We start from the raw sequence: 17418 nt of genomic DNA, 5'->3' as shown, positions 1-17418 counted from the left end.
TGTCCACCAATGACTGCTTACAAGTAATTCAGCTTTGGGGTTTTTACAAAAAGAAGAGACTAGTATTCTTTTTGTTATGATACACAATGTTCTCACTCAAAATCAGTGGATGACATTCTATACCGATAATATCAATCACTGCAAATCAAAACACATCGATGGAATGGCATAGCTTATTCCATTATTTGTTACTTTCCATCAGATTTTATATGCATCTTCCTTTGATTTCAGCTAAAAATCCTATCAAAATTATTTTTATAAGTTATTTCCTAACACCTCAAAGGCTACAAGTCTAAAATAATAGTTTAGTGTTGTCTGAAAATTGCCTAGTTGGAAATGTCAGATTTTAACTAATGCAAAATTAAAAATGTAATAAAGAGTGCACTCTATTTTTTCTCAAAAAATTTAATTGCAGAATTATTTACAGGAGATGAACATAAACAATACATAAACCAATTGAAAGAGGCAGCTTCATAAGAGAGCCATGGGGCAAAATAGTGAAGCACATTTTCTTACAATCAGCTGGAGGTGAGTAGAGAACCAAGAAAAAAAGAATAACTCAATAATAAAACAATTTTCAAATATGTCTTCAAAGTAACAGATAACATTCTGGTAAAGAAGATATTACTGAGAAGCAATAAATTATTGTAGCAATGAAACAACATACTGTACATTCAATTTAGGTATCCTGCATGCTACTAAATAGAATTTATCAAAAGAACCATAAAAGCATGAGAAAGAATTACATAAAATAGTTTAATTCTAGTGAAGTGTAGTTTTATACAGATGGTGAATATTTGGCACTCAGTTCATCCTCATTGTTGATATGATTTCTTATGTATATATATATTTATATATATTTATATATACTTTTAATGATAACTAAACAGCTAGTTTCCTGGTTCTAACATTCCTTGAAGTTCTATAGGAGGCATTTAATTTAGTCCTTAGGCCACACTTGATTATTTTGGCAGGTCCATGGTAAATGAAAGTTTGAGTTTTGTCTCTGTACAGAAAATCCTGCACAGTCATAGTGGCTTTTCTTCAGGAAAGAACAGTTTTAGAGCATATAAGCCAGGCTAGTTGAAAGGGAGTTTTATTTCAGTCAGGAAATTAATGTATAAATTTAACTAAATAATACATACAGGCTGAGCCCTTTTAAAATGAGATGGCCATTCTATTAAAACTCCAAAGGATAAATCAAAGCATGGATATGAGCATGTGGGTTCCATGGTAATTATAAACAAAGCTGGCATGTCTTTGTGAGGACTCTCTTCAGAGACTCAAATCTACCTCTGAGCCCTCTGCATGACTCTGACCTTCCTGCAAGGAAAAATGAGCTCCGACAAAGTAATGGCACGCTTGCTACCTTGAGTCCTTCCTATCTCAGACTTGCTGAGTCAGATATTGATCTGAATTATATTTATTCAGATCTGGTATTTCTTTCTGGTTTCAGTTTCTGAGCATTGATTCTAATACAACTGGGATGAGAACTTAGCCCAGTGCTCTGCAATAATTCATCTCACAAATAAGAAACTTGTATGACAGTGAAGCTTTAGGAATGGGAAATGTGTTGAATGAAAAAGTGGCAAGGTAAGAAGAAGAAGAAAATTCCTCATTAATGGACTGTGTTTGTGAATAATGACTATATATTCAAATAAGCCTCCTCCTTATTTATGCTTAGGTGAAAATATCCATGTTTTTGTACCTAGAGAAGTAAAAAATCCTGTCCAACAAAACCAATTTAGAAAAATAACAATTTGGCCATAATAAAATATAGAATTAAATTGCCAGCTGATGAAAACTGTTCTATGTTTGCTCAGTTAAAGAGCAAGCTGTGTAGACAGACTAATTTACCTTAACTACGATCTGACTTCAAAAGCCCAGCTCTCTTCTGGCAATGAAGGGTAATGGGACAAAAGCTGGGTGTATAAAGGTGGATCAGTGAACGTGCAGTCTTCTTCTGCCATCATCTTTTATGAAATGCAATATGAATTTAATGAGAAAAGATCTGGAATACCATTTTTATACAGAATCATAGAATTGTTTATGTTGGAAAAGACATTCAGTAATGAATGCCATGGCCCCTTTCAGCTATTGGAATTTTATTTCATTAAGAGGAGCTGAATCAGCCCACATATGCTGGCCAAATTTTCTTTTGGGCAACATTCCATTTCAATTTTGATTTTATACTTGCTGTCCTGAGCAGCCTATTATGTAGTTAAACAGCTACAGCATTATGCCATAGAGGTAGCTGCATTTCAGAGATAAATTAAGCAATTTCTGTGGATACAGAGGGCTTAATTCCTGACAGGACTCTGTATATGCATATGAGTATGCCATGTTCCTGAAAGATGGTCCCTGGAGGTGAACATGGTGAATAGCTGCTGATGGGGCATGGGGCTGCAGCAGGCAGTGAACCTGCCACAGCCATCAGTGTTGAGGATGAGCTGCAAGAAAGTGGCACAATCTACAGGAATGTGAGTGTTGACTGTGGCTCCTGGGTCTGGTTCTCTGGAACCTTGACAGTGAAAAATCATTATGTGTATATACTGATACATGTAAATATCCTCTTTCTGTTCTGTGCAGTATGAAATGGTGGCCTCTCATCTGCTGATCCTGTCCGTGCAGAGAGAGGTGCCCCCATTGCTCTGCCATAAAAGAACCCTTAGGGCTGGGGCTGAGTCTCACAAGAGAGCAGCTGCCCAAACCAAAGCACAATCATCATGCCTCAGTGCTGTGCCCCACGTCATCCCTCGTGTTAGCTGGGCTGGAGGCAGACCTGGGGAGAGAACAGGGTGCCTGGGGAAGGCTGCTTGTGCAGCAAGGACCCCGGATGGATCTCTCCCGCTAAGAAAGTGAGGGAAATGCACTTGAGAAGGGGAGACTTGCCAAGATTCCTGACCAAGAGGGATCAGCTGCCAGTGCCATCAGCTCCTGTGCCTGGCACGACCCAGGAGTCTCCTCCGGCACCCTCCCAGGGAGCTCCTCCACTGCCAGGACCTCACTGCCATTGTCAGGAACAGAAAAGACAGAGGTTGTTCTGGAAGATTAATTTGATGCTCATTACTCCCTGCCTACTCCCTAGGGTATGGTATGAGCACTGATTGCCCTCATCTCTGCTTTGCTCAGGTCTTCCTCTTGGTTCAGTGAGTCTTTTCTTCTCCTTCAGCACAGGCTCAGACTGTGAGGTCCCAGATGCTGGAAGCGTGGAAGGAAACTCCCAGCAGCGTGGGGACAGGTGGGGGAACCCCCAGCATCCCGCCATGCTGGGTTACCTGTCCCAGCTGCAGCCCAGCCTGGAGTTTGTGTGTTGGCTAATAAAGTGCTTGGAGATCCTTCTGGATGAAAGGCACTGTGTAAGTGTGGGTGCCAACCTGTCATAGACCAGGAAGCACCTCTCTAGACATTAAGGGGTTTGCTGATATTCCTTACCTCGAGCGCAGCTGGCCAGTGGTATCCCTGCATCACAAGATGCTCAAGGACCAGTAATGGGAGTAACATTGCTTCACGATTCATTTAAGCTCCCTTACACTGAGGCTCTGGTTTCACAGGTTTTCAGTGCACACAGCTTGACACCTGGAGCTGCCAAACCAGCTCCAGACCTCAAATCAGCATGCACAAACCAGCACTTGATGGGACAGCCTCCAGTGTGCTCTCGCCACTGGTGCCAACTCTGAGATGCTGAGGAGGACATCAAACCCACCAGCTGGGCAGGGCAGGCTCAAGGCTTTGAGTGTAAAAGGCTGAGCTGGGCTGATTGGAGGTCCAGGGGGCCTGCATGGAGAGGGCCGGGGACAGAGCAGTGACACTGCCCGAGGTGCCACGGGGCCAGGAACCTCTCCAGGGCACTGCTTCCACAGGCCACGAGGAGGCTGCAGGCCCGTGTGACACACCATGCCACGGGTGACACTTGTCACAGAGCAGTTACTTGCAAAACCACCCAATGACCAAACATTCCTTGACTATATACTAGACGCAGTGCTGAGGAAGTAGAGTACTAATTTACTGATACAGCAGGACGTGGGCTTATTTTAAAACAAATAATTTTCATTGTATGAAATATATGTTATATCTATCTATATATATGAAATTCACGCACTTTCCTATGCACACTTTAATTCCTTCCTGACTGATTTCAAATCTAATATAGTGTCAAGGTTTAAGCATGAATTAAAATATCATTTTTTGGTATTAAACTGTACAATGTTGTTCATGTTTGCATTCTGCCAAAGACCATTCTAATCAGACGGACGTGAAATAATAAAACACTTCATAATGTACTCCACCAAATTACAAAGAATTTCAAATCTAAAAAAATATACAAAGCAAAAATAAGTATGGCAAATATCAATTTTACCATTCAGGCCTTTTTCCTTATCTAAATTTTCTGAATTCTGTTTAGTATACTTGTGTTTTACAGTCAATGACTAAACGAACAGAGACTTTCTATAGTTTTAATGTGTTAGAATACATATTAGCCCAATTAATATTTAATTAAACACCAGACTATTTTGCTATATTCAGCTGTTGTGAGTGGGTCTATACCATGAACTCTCAAAGGAGAAAGCATTCTAGTTCCTATCTTTCTGTTTATTTATATTCCTCCTACTTTGGTTTTGTAACTGACATTTATTTTTGTGATGTGGAGTCAGATTACAATAGATCTGGATATATGTTTATTAAGATACGGTGTTTCTCATGTCAGAGAATGAAGCAATCTGACTTTGATTTATTTGCAACACAAATATTATACGCATAATGTTATCTTTCTAAACTAACCAGGTGTACAATATGTAAATTGAAATGGCTTATTTGCCTGAAAAAATATAATGTTACCTGTACAACAATTTAATATATTGCACTTCAAAATGTAATGTGCACAAGCAACATTATCAAATTTGTTGGTAGGCATCTAGTTTACTTTTGATTTTTTCCAATTGTTTTTGTGGGTTATTTCAGTTGTTTGGTTTTTTTGTTTGTTTGAACAAGGTGGAACAAACAGAAATCATAGATTTATAAATCTTATACTGAGAATTTTCTTATAGCAGCATAGGAAATGTAGAACACAGACTCCTCCAAGTCAGCATTATTAGGCCAGCTGGGGTCTCAGTTTATCTGTAATCTGTTTACAATTTGTCTTCATAATGTCTGATTACTGGCAGGATCAGGTACAGCTTGTCTCAATTGCTTAATTGACCTGTTGCTGCAGGTAGAAGGGTTCAAGTGAGTAAAGTAAGTGATTCCTCCTGGAAGTGTGCAGAAAATTAGATAAAATGTGTCAGCTGCCATATGTATATATGTGTACAGGTGTGTGTGTCTCTAGTTTAAATTTCTTCAATCTAGGAAAAATACTGGCTTTGGTTTTGTGTGGATATTCTAATTAGCAGCTCCACTTTAAGATACCAGTTTTCAAGACTAAAGATGCCAGTCTCTGCATGTACTTCTGTGTTTAAAATAGTACAACAAATATAGGAAATAGAATCAATATTGTACACTGCCTTGGATTCAGCTCTTTCCTTAATAGAAAATGCCTCGAAAACGCAAGGGATGGGAAATATAATGTTTCCATCTATAGAAGAATATTTCAGGGATTTATTATTTTTTATTCCTTTTTTTCTTTTTTTTTGTCTTTTTTTTTTTTTGCATTCTTGAAGGATATACATTCGTCTTGGTTTTTGCTTCAAATATAGTTTAAGGCTATTTGGTAAAGTATATACCAGATACCAGGCTCAATTTACAGGGGTGTCTTCTCACAGGAACTTCTCAAAACTTCATCTCTAAAGATTCGTACTTTGAAGCCAAGCATGCTTTATCAGTTGTCCAAAGACAGAACTCATGCTGAATACCACACACTGGAAAAAAGAGGGAAAAAACCAAGCAACCAAACAAAAGAAAACAGATTTGAAGCAATGTCAGATCTGCAAAACCTATGGTACTTCACGTTTTCACTCATCCATCAGGCTGCAGGGTGTATGGGATTTGGATTTAAAGTGCTCAACAGGTGAAGAACCAAAGTGCTTGAGTATAATTAAAGAATTGTTCTGCCTATGGCTAAATACATTGCATTTGTTAAAGCAGGTAAACGGGGAATGTGGTAGCTGGGGCTGTCTGTCTCACTGAGTTCTCATTCTTTTCACCTAAACTTGTGTTCAATAAGATTCAAACCTTGGTATTGGGGGCTGCATGTTGCTCATTTTATTGCGTCTTCACCTGAAGACTTCTAGGTGCTGGATTGCTTGGTTGGCTCTGGAAGGTTGGTGAAGTGGAATAATTCTGTCCTAATTTGTTTTAAATGAAAGCCTCTTGACTGTGGTAGCTACCACTTCTCTCTGACAATATGAGGCGTGAAAATTTATTATTTTCCTTATATTCCATAGCTGGAAATCACTTATCTCTTGAGTCAGTTTTTTTTTCCTATGTCTGAAGCAAGAAAGAACCTTGTTCTTGCCATAAATGATACTGCATAGAAAAATAGTTCTAAAAAAAATTACAATTGTAAACCACAGTTCACCTTTACCTTAACATAACCATTTAAACTTATATATACTTACCACTCACATTCATATTTCTTAAACTGTTTACAACATCACAACTGGCATTTTAAACAAGCAAGATTTTTTTGTTCTCAAGGATACCCTGGAAACTCAATTGTTATAACAATTTGAGAGTTTGAAATAGTACATATAGCACAGCTCTTGAAATGAAAGAGAGAAGGTTTATAAAATAAATATTAACATGTAAAAGAACAGTTAAAAATGCAATGAGTGGTCCAAAGGAGCAAGTATAACTTTTTCTTTACTCGTCTTACTACAGAAGATCTAACTTTTTAAGGCTTCCGTTTTCCTTTCACCATCACTCAAGTCCTCTTGCATTACAATTTTGCTTAGGTTTCAGAGTGTCATTATACTGCTAACAGCAAACGTTTCTTAGTGGACATTCCCACCATCACCAGACTTGTATGCTTCTTGGTTTCTGATGAACTTTGGAGTTTTAGTGGCTGGATATCCCTGTTCATCTTCAGAAACTTGAATGAGATGAGAGGCCTAATGTTATTTTGCAGTAACAAAGATGAGAAGAGTGGCAGAGCGCATGGGTAAATATGTTAGCTGGATTCTAGGAAAAGAAACTGAAGGTCAAGGAGATAAATGGGTTCTTTCTTTCCTGCTCTTTACATTTGTAGCACCTTCTACTTGGATTAGCTAATGCCTCTAGTGAATGGTGAGATGCACCCATTTATAGTTTGTTTTTCTTATCCCTAATTATCACACATTTTATAAAAATATAAATAACAAAAAGTAAGCTGGGTTCCATCTCAAGAGGTGTTTCTTGTTGTCCTCTGAGAATATATTGGATAAGTCAGGTCTTGACAAGCCCTATCCATTGTAGCTGATTGTAAGTCAGACAATAAATACAAAAAGAAGTCGTTCTTGCGGTGAGCTCAGCAAATTCTGAGGAAATCAAAAGCATTCCACTGTGCTTATGGCACAAAGAACACAACATCAAGGGCATATTTAGTGGAGAGAATGAGACAAAAATTACCAGGTAAGTGACAAACTGTACAAGCATTTTGTTTAAAAAAAGGAACTCTGCAGCATTCTGTCTTTAAAGCCGGGTTTGAGCCTCTGGGATATAGATCTCAATGCTGTCTGCACGCTCTGTGGCTGAATTCTGCCGGAAAGAGGCTGCTCGCTTGGCAGCCATCAGCCGTCTTCTGGCTTCCTGCCGCTGTCTGTCAGGTAGGTCCAGAGATTTTTCTCTTGTGATAGGGAATTTTCCTTTTGGGGGCTTCTTTGGTACAGGAGGAGGAATCTTTCTTTCTTCCTGCAACAGGGCATTAAAACTAAGGGTGAACTGCGTGTAAAAGGTACTTGTCAGCAGAGCATGCACATCAAAGACATGAAATGCAAAATACTGATTACATACATCAAGCATGCTCAATTTGTGCTTGCCCATCAGCTGACTAATGGATTACATGAACAGCTATCCACACTAGGGACACTGACAAACCCTCTTATTTGACAACCATTATGCATTCTATGGTCCTCTGCCTGAAAAAAGACTGCGCTTCCTTCCAGCATCCTTGCAGGTATTGGCACATGCAACCTGCACACCTCACTTTCATATGGATTTGTTTGATTTAAGCTGACACATTATTACACTCATTATAAACAGAAACACGCACTGTCTCTCCAATAAGAATTCAGCGCATCTGTGTGGTCTGATCAAGTGAAAAGACTCTCTAAGATTAGCAGGACAGGATTTTTGATTAAATTAATCATACTGAGTTTAGCCTCAGCTGGATATGAGATAGCAGCTGTGTATACATGTCTATTAGTTTAGTCTCCTTCAGGAATTGCTCTATGGAAACATTCAAGCGCCATCCAGAGAGAGAACATAGGGCTAATTGTTCTGCTTGCAAGCCTGGGCCATTTTAAAGAAAATTTATTCTGAGGAATTATCAAATTATAAAGTGAAGTCAGTAGATTTTGTTACAAAAGGAGCTGTAAATTTCTCTGCAGGTGTTAAATCAAGAATCGTTTTGGACCATTTAGAGAGTGTAAAATATCATATGAGGGCCTATAACCAAGGTATTTTACACTAATTTAGGTTAGAAGAAATGGACCTCTGGAGGTGATTTCATATAGTTTCAATTCAAAGTGCACTTGAAATTTGATGCAAATTTGAAGTTAAATCAGTTTGGTTTGGTTTTGGTTTGTTTTTTCTTTTATTTTTTTATTTTTTTATTTTTTAATTTTTTTATTTCATGTTTAATACTGGACTGTATAGCCCTGAAGATGAAGACTCCATAACTTCATTTATATAGGTATGGTTACTATGATAGATCTTTTTGCTATATAATTTCTTAAAGTAATGGTAATAGTCCAGAGTATGGGCTGTTCCTTATGGAGAACACAGTTAATTTGATGCACAGCAGGATTCAAATAATACAAAAATTGAACTGAAACGCTTATGGTTTACAGACTCCTCATTGGGTTTTTTTTTTGTTTTGTTTGGTTGGGTTTCTTTGTTTTTTTTTTTTAACTAATTGTGCCATTCTACTATCCAAATGCAATAGCAAAGACTAAATAACTAAGTTTATTTAAAAACATACTTCTGCATTAAACAGGAACAGTGCAACAGCCTGGGATGCTATTCCCCATTATAGCCAGTTCTGCCTGTCTTTATTTTCTCTATCTCCTGTTTTCATAAAAGCTCCATTCCTGTCATCCCATCTTATTTTCTTTTCCACGTTTAGTTATTTCCCTCTTAGGAATATCACTGTTGCTGTCACTATAATGATTTCTTACTTCCAGTTGCCACTAGTAAGCAAGAGTTGCAAACTCACCATCCACCAACCCGTTGGCTGAAAATTAAAATCCAAGAGGAGCATGAAGAAATGAAAAAGTTGTCAAAATGCCTCCTAATTCCTCCCAAACCAAACAAATATTCACCTGAGGCCAACAGTACTGACTCAAACCAAATGCTGTTTTCATCTGACTGGTACAATAATAAGCAAGGACAATGGGATAATCAAGGTAAGGGATGAAGTTCTAGAGAGGGGAAAGGCAGTTCACAATTACACTGCTTTTATGGGCAATTTTTCACCTTTGGATTGGAAGCATCATGTAGGGCATCTCCCAAGTGGTGGAGTTGCAGAGCAGAGGTGCAGTGAGTTCACCAGCAGCGCTTTGTCCCTCAGAAGGATGTCAGCTGAGCTTTAGTATGACCTGTGCTATGTTCTGTCACATGCTTTTCTCTCATTCCAGTTCCGTTATCATTTGTGTCATGCAGGCAGGGTTAAACACTGCAGTGTTCAAGTTTGAGCTGCCCCAAATGTAGCAGAGTGCTGAATTTACCTTGTGTGAATTCTTGGGCTATTGTCTTCCATCTGAATTAATAAGAATATATTTCTGTTCTAGCCTTTAGAATGTGAATCAAATAATTTGAACAAAAGTGTCATGGAGTAAACTAACTTAGCAAAATTCATTTTATTTATTATATAATTCAGCTCAACATTGTTAAAAAAGAAAAGACTCCTGACATCTGATAAAAGTTTCCATGTAAAAATTGGGCCATGCCAATTAAATACTTCCCAGGGTTAGAAAACTATTGTGTTTCACTATTGTATTTAACACAAGGATACTGCAGAATTACAAATGGGGAGTAAATGGTATTGTCCACAGTCTGCTTACCTTCCTTTCAGGTGATTCTATTATTTTCCATTCATTGAGTTTCAACTGGTGCAGTTCATCAAACTTCATGCTGACATCTTCGATTGAGAGCTGCAGTAAGTCCCAGAAACCTGCAAGGTCCTGGGAAGTTGGTCTTGGCATGGCACTCGGGTCCTGTAGCGCACAAAGGAGAGAACATGAATACTCCAGGAGGCTTTCAGCGGCGTGCACTGAGGCAGGAAGGGCATGGTGCCAGGTTTCATTGCTGCAGCAGTGCTCAGAGCTAAGGCTCTGCGTGCTCTGCAGCTGGGAGCTGGGACCGGAAAGCTGTGCCTCCTACACAACCCAAACATGAATGAGTTGGATGTCACACGCCAGCCTTCCTGAATGTGCGGCATGGGAAGTTCCTTAGCACCATATGCTGTGCTGACCTGCATTTCTAAAAAGGAACAAACTGACAGCCTCTGTCTGCTGATTATTAAAGGCAAGGGGAGCGTGGTTTGTGTTCCAGCCAGCCTGAAGTCTTCCTGGTTCAAAATTACATTCATGATAGCTGATTGAGACAAAACAATGCCACCAAGACGTCACCCTATGCTGAACTTGATGTTTACATTGTCTTCAAACGTATACATGGAGTATGAAATCTTGATGGGATGCTTGGAGTTTGTTCTCCAGGGAGGTGAATCACACTCAGGAACTGGGAAGACACTACCACCAGGTAATGCAATTAAGAGGCTATGTGTGCTTAAGACTTAATGGAGCAAACATTGGTGGTGACAATTAGCAAGATGATCCTGTATTTGATAATTAACCTGATGCCAGTGCTGGATAAAAATTGTATTATAAGGTAGTATGCAGACTCTTAACCCTATACTCTCTGAGCACTGTACTAGTACTAGTACAGGTACTAGTACTAGTACTAGAACTAGGTACTAGTTCAAGAAGAGAGCTTTGCCACTTAATTGAAATAGGGCTTAAATGGTAAACATGGGTGTGAAGATGTTTCATGCCTTTTTCCTTCCAGGACAGAAGGAAGCCATTAGGTGGCCTAAAGAATGGAGCTGGGAGAGAGAACGTCAAAACTATGCCAAACAGAATCTGGATCTCTCCCTTTCTGGCCAAAAGCTGAAAAGACTAGTTTGCTATGTCAGCATCACTGCTGTTATGGCAGGCTCTGTTCCCCACCTTTTTCAACTCTAGTGGTCAAAGGCATTTTATATTTAAACACAACCCCACAGCTGTCTAGAAACTGGGAGATAAGTCAGCATTGCTGTTGAATCACACATTTCTAAGGGTTTTAAGCTTGGAACTGCTGCTCAAACTTGGGTTTACAGATGCCACTGTGGGACATTAGGGCCTGGAACTGAGCATGACAACATGCAGTGTCACCCATATCTAGGCCCTACTGTAATCTGGCCCAAGAACAACTTACAAGTCTTCTTCACTAGAAGAAAGTTTCCTTTTAATAGGGAGCTTCAGGGACTTAAGAGAACTGACCATATAGATTATAACAGACATCTGGGAAACATTACAACTCCACATTAGTGATTACTGAAAACTACTTCATTGGGTGAATCCCAATATGTTACAAAACAGTTTAAAATTTATGCCAGTGGGGTTACTTATTCTACAGAGGTCAATATTTCAGGTTTTAGGAACTGACTCCCTGTGTGAAATTCATGAGGGGAGTCCCACAGCAGTCTGTCTTATCTTGCAATCTGTTGTCTCCTGCCTGGTCTCCTCACTCACTCTCCCCAATTTCCTCTAAACAGCCAGAAAATGATTCCACTCATTGCAAGGGCATTTCCTTCTGAATCAAGGCTAATTACTGTTCTGTACCTTTGTGCACCCCACTCTGCTCACAGTGTTTGTGAAGACCATGGCCTCCAGCACAACTCTTGCAGAGGGCTGTGCCATGTATGCTCTGGACACAAGAGGGCTGCCTCCTGCTTCTTACACATCCACAGTTCATGAATAAATGCTGGCACAAATGAGGACTATTACAGCCAACTAAGTTTAGAAAAGACTGGCTTAAACCTGCTTCTTCTCAGAAACTGCTTATTTATTTGTATCTTACTTGGAATTCAGCTTTGCAGCCCTCTTTTTGAAGGAGGCCTGAAGCAAGCAACAAGCACCTAGATAGTGCTCAAGCTGCTCTGTTTTAGCCTGCAGCCATGACATACAAGCTGAGCAGGATCTGTGCTGACTAGAGAACATGGAGAAGGACACTTCAAAGAAAAAAAAGGGTGTTACAAAAAGTAATGTTAATAATGCAAAAGAGACTAGTTATTAATCAGTAATGACATTTTCTTAAGTAGTTTGTGGGAACAGTATACATGTAGGATATATGTATATATATCCTACATGTATACTGTTATACTATATATATAGCCAGAGTCATAAAATGGAAAACTTCATTGAAGCTTACATTTCTAAGAATTTACCCTGAGAGTCTTTGATAAGAGCTCCTAACACAAAGCATAATCAAATGTGCCATTTGAAGTTCCCATGATCCTTTAGAAAAGTTTATATGTGGCATTCATGGTTAAATTTCAGTTTGAGTAAGTATATTTCTCTGAAACCCTTGTTGCATTTTGAACTGGCACAATTAAATGCTGTTGTTCTGTGTCCTACATTTAAGCTTATAGATGCTGAACACTGTCAGAGAAACTGCCATGTGGCAGCCCTGTACATGCTGGATGTTTTAGAGACAGGGAATACACAAGCTGGCAGCATTCCCCAGGGGCACTGAGGTGCTGCCTTAGGAGCCTATGGAAACCCTCCTGTATGTATGCACTAAGTGATTATTTAGCAACAAACTTTATCATTAGGTGTAGGAAGAAAAGCCTTCAGACTATAGTCAGTTTTGCAGTTGCTGCTTTCTTCAGAGCCCATTATTGATTTAATGAAAGTGAAGGATTTTCAGAACCTAAATCCTGAGAGTGGGGTTAAGCTGCTGTTATGGACTTCAGAGGTTTATTATCCAAAAGAGAAAAAGAGAAGTAAAAACTTGCCATTTTTTGGTTTTGTTGTCTACAAAGTTGTAGATTTTTCCTTGCAGTCTCTATTGCTTTTGCAGTAATGAATTGTTCTTTCTCCCAAACAGCTGATGGCTGTGCTGAGCAGGAGCTACACTTGCTATTACAGTAATGCTCTCGAGCACAAGTGCTGGGCCCACTTGAAGATAAATGGAGTGGAGGTTAGGCTCTCCAAATCTTAGTTTGCACAGCTTAATCAATCAGGTAATGGAGGGTGTTTTTAAATTTGCAGAGAGAAAGTTTCAGACAATGTTGAAGATTCCCTTCTTTTGGTATGAAACAAATTACTAGATAGGAGCACACATCATGTAATTGATAATACAGATGTGCTCAATTCTTGCTTGTCAGACTTTGTATATTTCCTCTGTTATTCTGTAACAGCTTTTAAAATTCTTGTTTTGACAGAGTTTTTGATAACCGGATCCTTTCTTAATGAGTACCATGTATCCTAATATTTTCTATCAGAAGGTATGACATTTTTGGCATTATTTTCTCAGTATTATTTCATTGCAGGTATTCTGAATGTTTGACTTTATGGGTGGAAAGTAGCAAGTAGGTCTTTGCAGAACAAATGTTCTGCCTTGGAAGTTATGTGACAAATCCCAACGGGCAAAGAAAAGTATGTAAGCAGACTATAGGTTATGTCTGCTGTCAAGCACACAACAAAATTCAGTACTTTCAAGATATGAGGTTTAGGGACAGTCAGAAGGAAAAGGTACACTTGCTATTTGAGAGAGGCAAAGAAAGGTTTTCTACCACGAGCTGTAGCAAGAAGAATTACGTTCTTCTATTGGTTAGTATCATCTTGCCACAGCTTTTGTATCACTGATGGCTGCTGTCATATTAATGAAGATAACATTTAGAATTGAATTAGTCTCTAATGAACTTCCAGAACAATAGCAGTAACCCTCATAAGTAATATAATGTATCTGTTCCTTTAGCCCCAGGACATCTCATATATAATTGGCAACACAAATTATCCAACTTAATTTCATGAACATTATAGATATCTCATTTCCATGATTAGTCCTATTTTCAGGTACGTAGAAAGCTGGATCATGTATTCTCCTCTATTCTATTTTATGATTTTCTACTGATTTTAATGTGAAAATTTCCCCTTTCCTTATGTGAAATATGGTTACTATATTAGGGTATTGCAAAAATAAGCCATGATGTTATGTCTCAGAAAACTTGTGTTTGTTCCCTTCTAATTTTCTTTTGTTTATTAAAGACAACAAAAAGAGAAAAGCAAAACATAATCAGACTGAAATTACTGAATTTACATATATGCTTAAAAATATCTACCAACATCATACATAAGGACTAAGTTTAAAAAAAGGGGGAAATTGATGTGGGACGAGAAAACAACATTTCAGAACGCTACTGCTCAGATGCACTACAGTTGTTTTTGAAGTAAAAATATTAAACTCTAAAATTTAAAGTGGCATTTTGTGGAATATTATGGATGAATAAACTTAAACTCTTCAAGAATAACCAGGCAAAGTGACTTACCAGATTTTGCTGACAAAGCCAATAAAATTGCTGGAATTTCTGAGACATGAGGAGCTGAGCACTTCCAACAGCACTTCGGATCTTACCTAGGACTAAGCATACAGATGGATTACTACTAATAAATGGTTTTTGGCAGTAAATACAACATCCATCTCAAAAAAAAAAATGCAGATGAAGTTCCTGGTTATTTTAAAATGGAAGTAAATATTTGGTTTTGTTGTTTGTGATTATACACATGAAGACTGAAGTATAGGAAAACTCAGTGGCACCTTATCTTTTGGCAATAATGAATGAATAATAAATGATATATTAATAAGTCAAAACAGCTTAGACTTAAGGAAGTAGAAAAGGAAGTAGAAAAAACTAAGGGACTATATTCAGCTTTCTGAAGTGGGCATCCATCAATCCATATGATTTTGAAAACACTCTTAAATTTCAAAGTAAATGACACTCCTCCCATTTACATTTGCTCATGTAAATTGAGAGCTGTTGAAATTGTCTTGCCTCAAGAACCAGTTGGATGTCTCTTCCTTCTGATGTCAAAGGCACGTGTACCTTAAATTATACCTTCTGGTTCTGTGACTGCAAATTACTTCACTCACTGTGCTTGTGTGGGTGATCCCTGGGTGAGATCTCTTTATCTGTTCTGAGGGTAAAGTTACTACATTCAACTGTAATATAACATATTCCTACCATAAGGATTGAATCCTTACAGAATTACATCTCTGAGACATGTTTGGTACACCCTTTAGGAATTACAGGTTGTCTCCCCAGGAAAATATACAAAGTCCTCAGCACAGGAGCTTCAGACAAAGTGGGACACAAACAGGTGCTCCAGGACTTTGCTGAACCAGCATCAGCCCCCATGGATGTGTTGGTATTTCCTCACTGTCCATGTACATGTCCATACATTATGCACTGGGGAAAATGACCAAACTCATTGTACTTTGTTTCCAAGAGTCATCTGTCTAAATTAAGTTTTTTGAATGCATTATAATTAGTGATCTGAGTTCAGCAGCTCAGCCATGTTAGGCACTTATTTTTAGATGAGCTGAATTTCCTCCTGGAGATGTCTCTGTCCTTCTGTTCACAGTACTACCTGAGGGGATTGGCTTATCTCTAAGAAACTAACTCATCCTGACTCCCACATCTGCTGGGATAAATGCCACACTTTGGTAGGTGGCATCATGCTTTTCTATACCTTCCTACATACCCTTTCCTACAGTTCCTTTCCTCCACATCCATGTCTATGATAAAAAAAATAATTTTTAAAAAGCATTATAAACTGTGGTCTCAGTAGAAAAATTATTTTAGCTGGAGAATTTCCAGATCTTTAAATAATGTTAAAGATATGGACAGGTGGGGTAAATGTAGACAGGAATTACTCTGATATATTTTACTTCAATTTAGAGAAGCCAAGTTTGATAATTCAAACGGGATGTTAAGTGTAAGTGTGGAACAAAGCTGATACAGCACAACTGATCTGCAGCCCCTGATATAGGAAACATTAGAATGTGGCAGGGCTTATAATTTTGTTGTTATTTAGAATAAGTACAGGAGGGCATGTGAAAACAGTATTTTGGTAGTAGGTTTTACATTTTAATTCTACTTTCTTTAGACCAGTGAAACATCTGCTCACCTACAAGTAGTAGCAAGAGATAATTTAAAAATTTTGTTCTCTACTTAAAGTCTCAGTAACTTTCAAGGCATGTGCTAATATGTAGAGCTGTGGTTCTCAAAATCTATTCCATTTTCTGTTAGGCAAACAGTACAGCTGTGCCACAACACTAAATTAAACAGAAATATACATAATTCATCAGTCCTGTGTGACATCCATTGTAGAGGGGTTAAGTGGTTCAGGGCTGCATGAGTAATTCACTAAGGTTTGTTTTTGTTCTGTTGGCCAAATGAAATAAATCATTTTAATTGGTTTAGGGTTTTTGATCATCAAACCCCTCACTTTCCTCTACAGTGTTATTGGCATACAGGAAGGAATATTTGAGTGTTAAAACCTGCACAAACATACAGAAACTTAAATAAAAATAAGTGTTTCATTTGATCTAACACAAATTGCTTTAATTCGGTTTTCAACATTTTTAATAAAGGCAATGACTTTAGTGACAAACAGCCTTGTATCCTCCTTTTTTCTCTTGGTGATCTGTAGCTTAGGACATTAGACAAACTCCCAGTGTGGGATCAGAGGTCCTCCTTTTCCAGGATGAGGAATTATTCTGCAGCAGGTTCCTGACATCACCTATTCCATGCTATGTTCAATGATTCACTGGGCAAAAAAAGAGTGAGGTTGACTCCACGGGCTGATGGTTATAATGGTTGTCTCTAGTGACTAAAGTTCAGTTTTAGTTTCCTCTGCTTAATTTTGCAGTTCGTAGCTCAAATACATAGTCTGAGTAAGGGACATTGCTTTTAGCTCTTCTGCAGAAATATAGGTCTTGACAGAATCTATATATGTCTGATATTTTCTAGTGAACCTCAGCTACCCAAACCCTCATTCTAAATAAACATTAATTTTATCTTCACTATCATGAAGCATCATGATGTCAACAAGCATTAGTGATTTAAGGCCCAGTCAGACTGGTCAAGATTTAGGTACTGGCAACGTAGCATTTTGGTGGGATACACATTTGTCAGGGATATAAGGCTGTGATGGTTGTATGTGCCATTGAGTCACAGTG

General features: G+C 38.4%; 1 protein-coding gene across 27 annotated transcripts in view; it reads right to left on the bottom strand.

Annotated features, from left to right (window-relative positions):
• Nucleotides 1-2380: 2380 nt before the first annotated feature.
• Nucleotides 2381-17418, bottom strand: part of DLGAP2 (DLG associated protein 2) — a 456578-nt gene continuing 441540 nt past the window's right edge. For 25 of the 27 annotated variants that reach the window (XM_071441861.1, XM_071441871.1, XM_071441889.1 and 22 more), the window contains 4 exons: nt 14726-14817; nt 10197-10349; nt 9350-9367; nt 2381-7824 (listed from right to left, as the gene is read on the bottom strand). In XM_071441861.1, the coding sequence (XP_071297962.1) occupies nt 7606-7824; nt 9350-9367; nt 10197-10349; nt 14726-14817 (482 nt within the window). In that variant the 3' untranslated portion in view covers nt 2381-7605. The remainder of the gene's footprint in view (nt 7825-9349; nt 9368-10196; nt 10350-14725; nt 14818-17418) is intronic. The other 2 variants (XM_071442036.1, XM_071441815.1) reach the window with 1 other exon arrangement.

This window comes from Agelaius tricolor, unplaced genomic scaffold (assembly GCF_023055355.1).
Source record: "Agelaius tricolor isolate 1412-34295 unplaced genomic scaffold, bAgeTri1.0.p SCAF_1, whole genome shotgun sequence".
NCBI classification, from domain to species: Eukaryota; Metazoa; Chordata; class Aves; order Passeriformes; family Icteridae; genus Agelaius; species Agelaius tricolor.
Note: the sequence above shows the minus strand (reverse complement) of the source record. Positions and strands in the feature narration are given on the sequence as shown.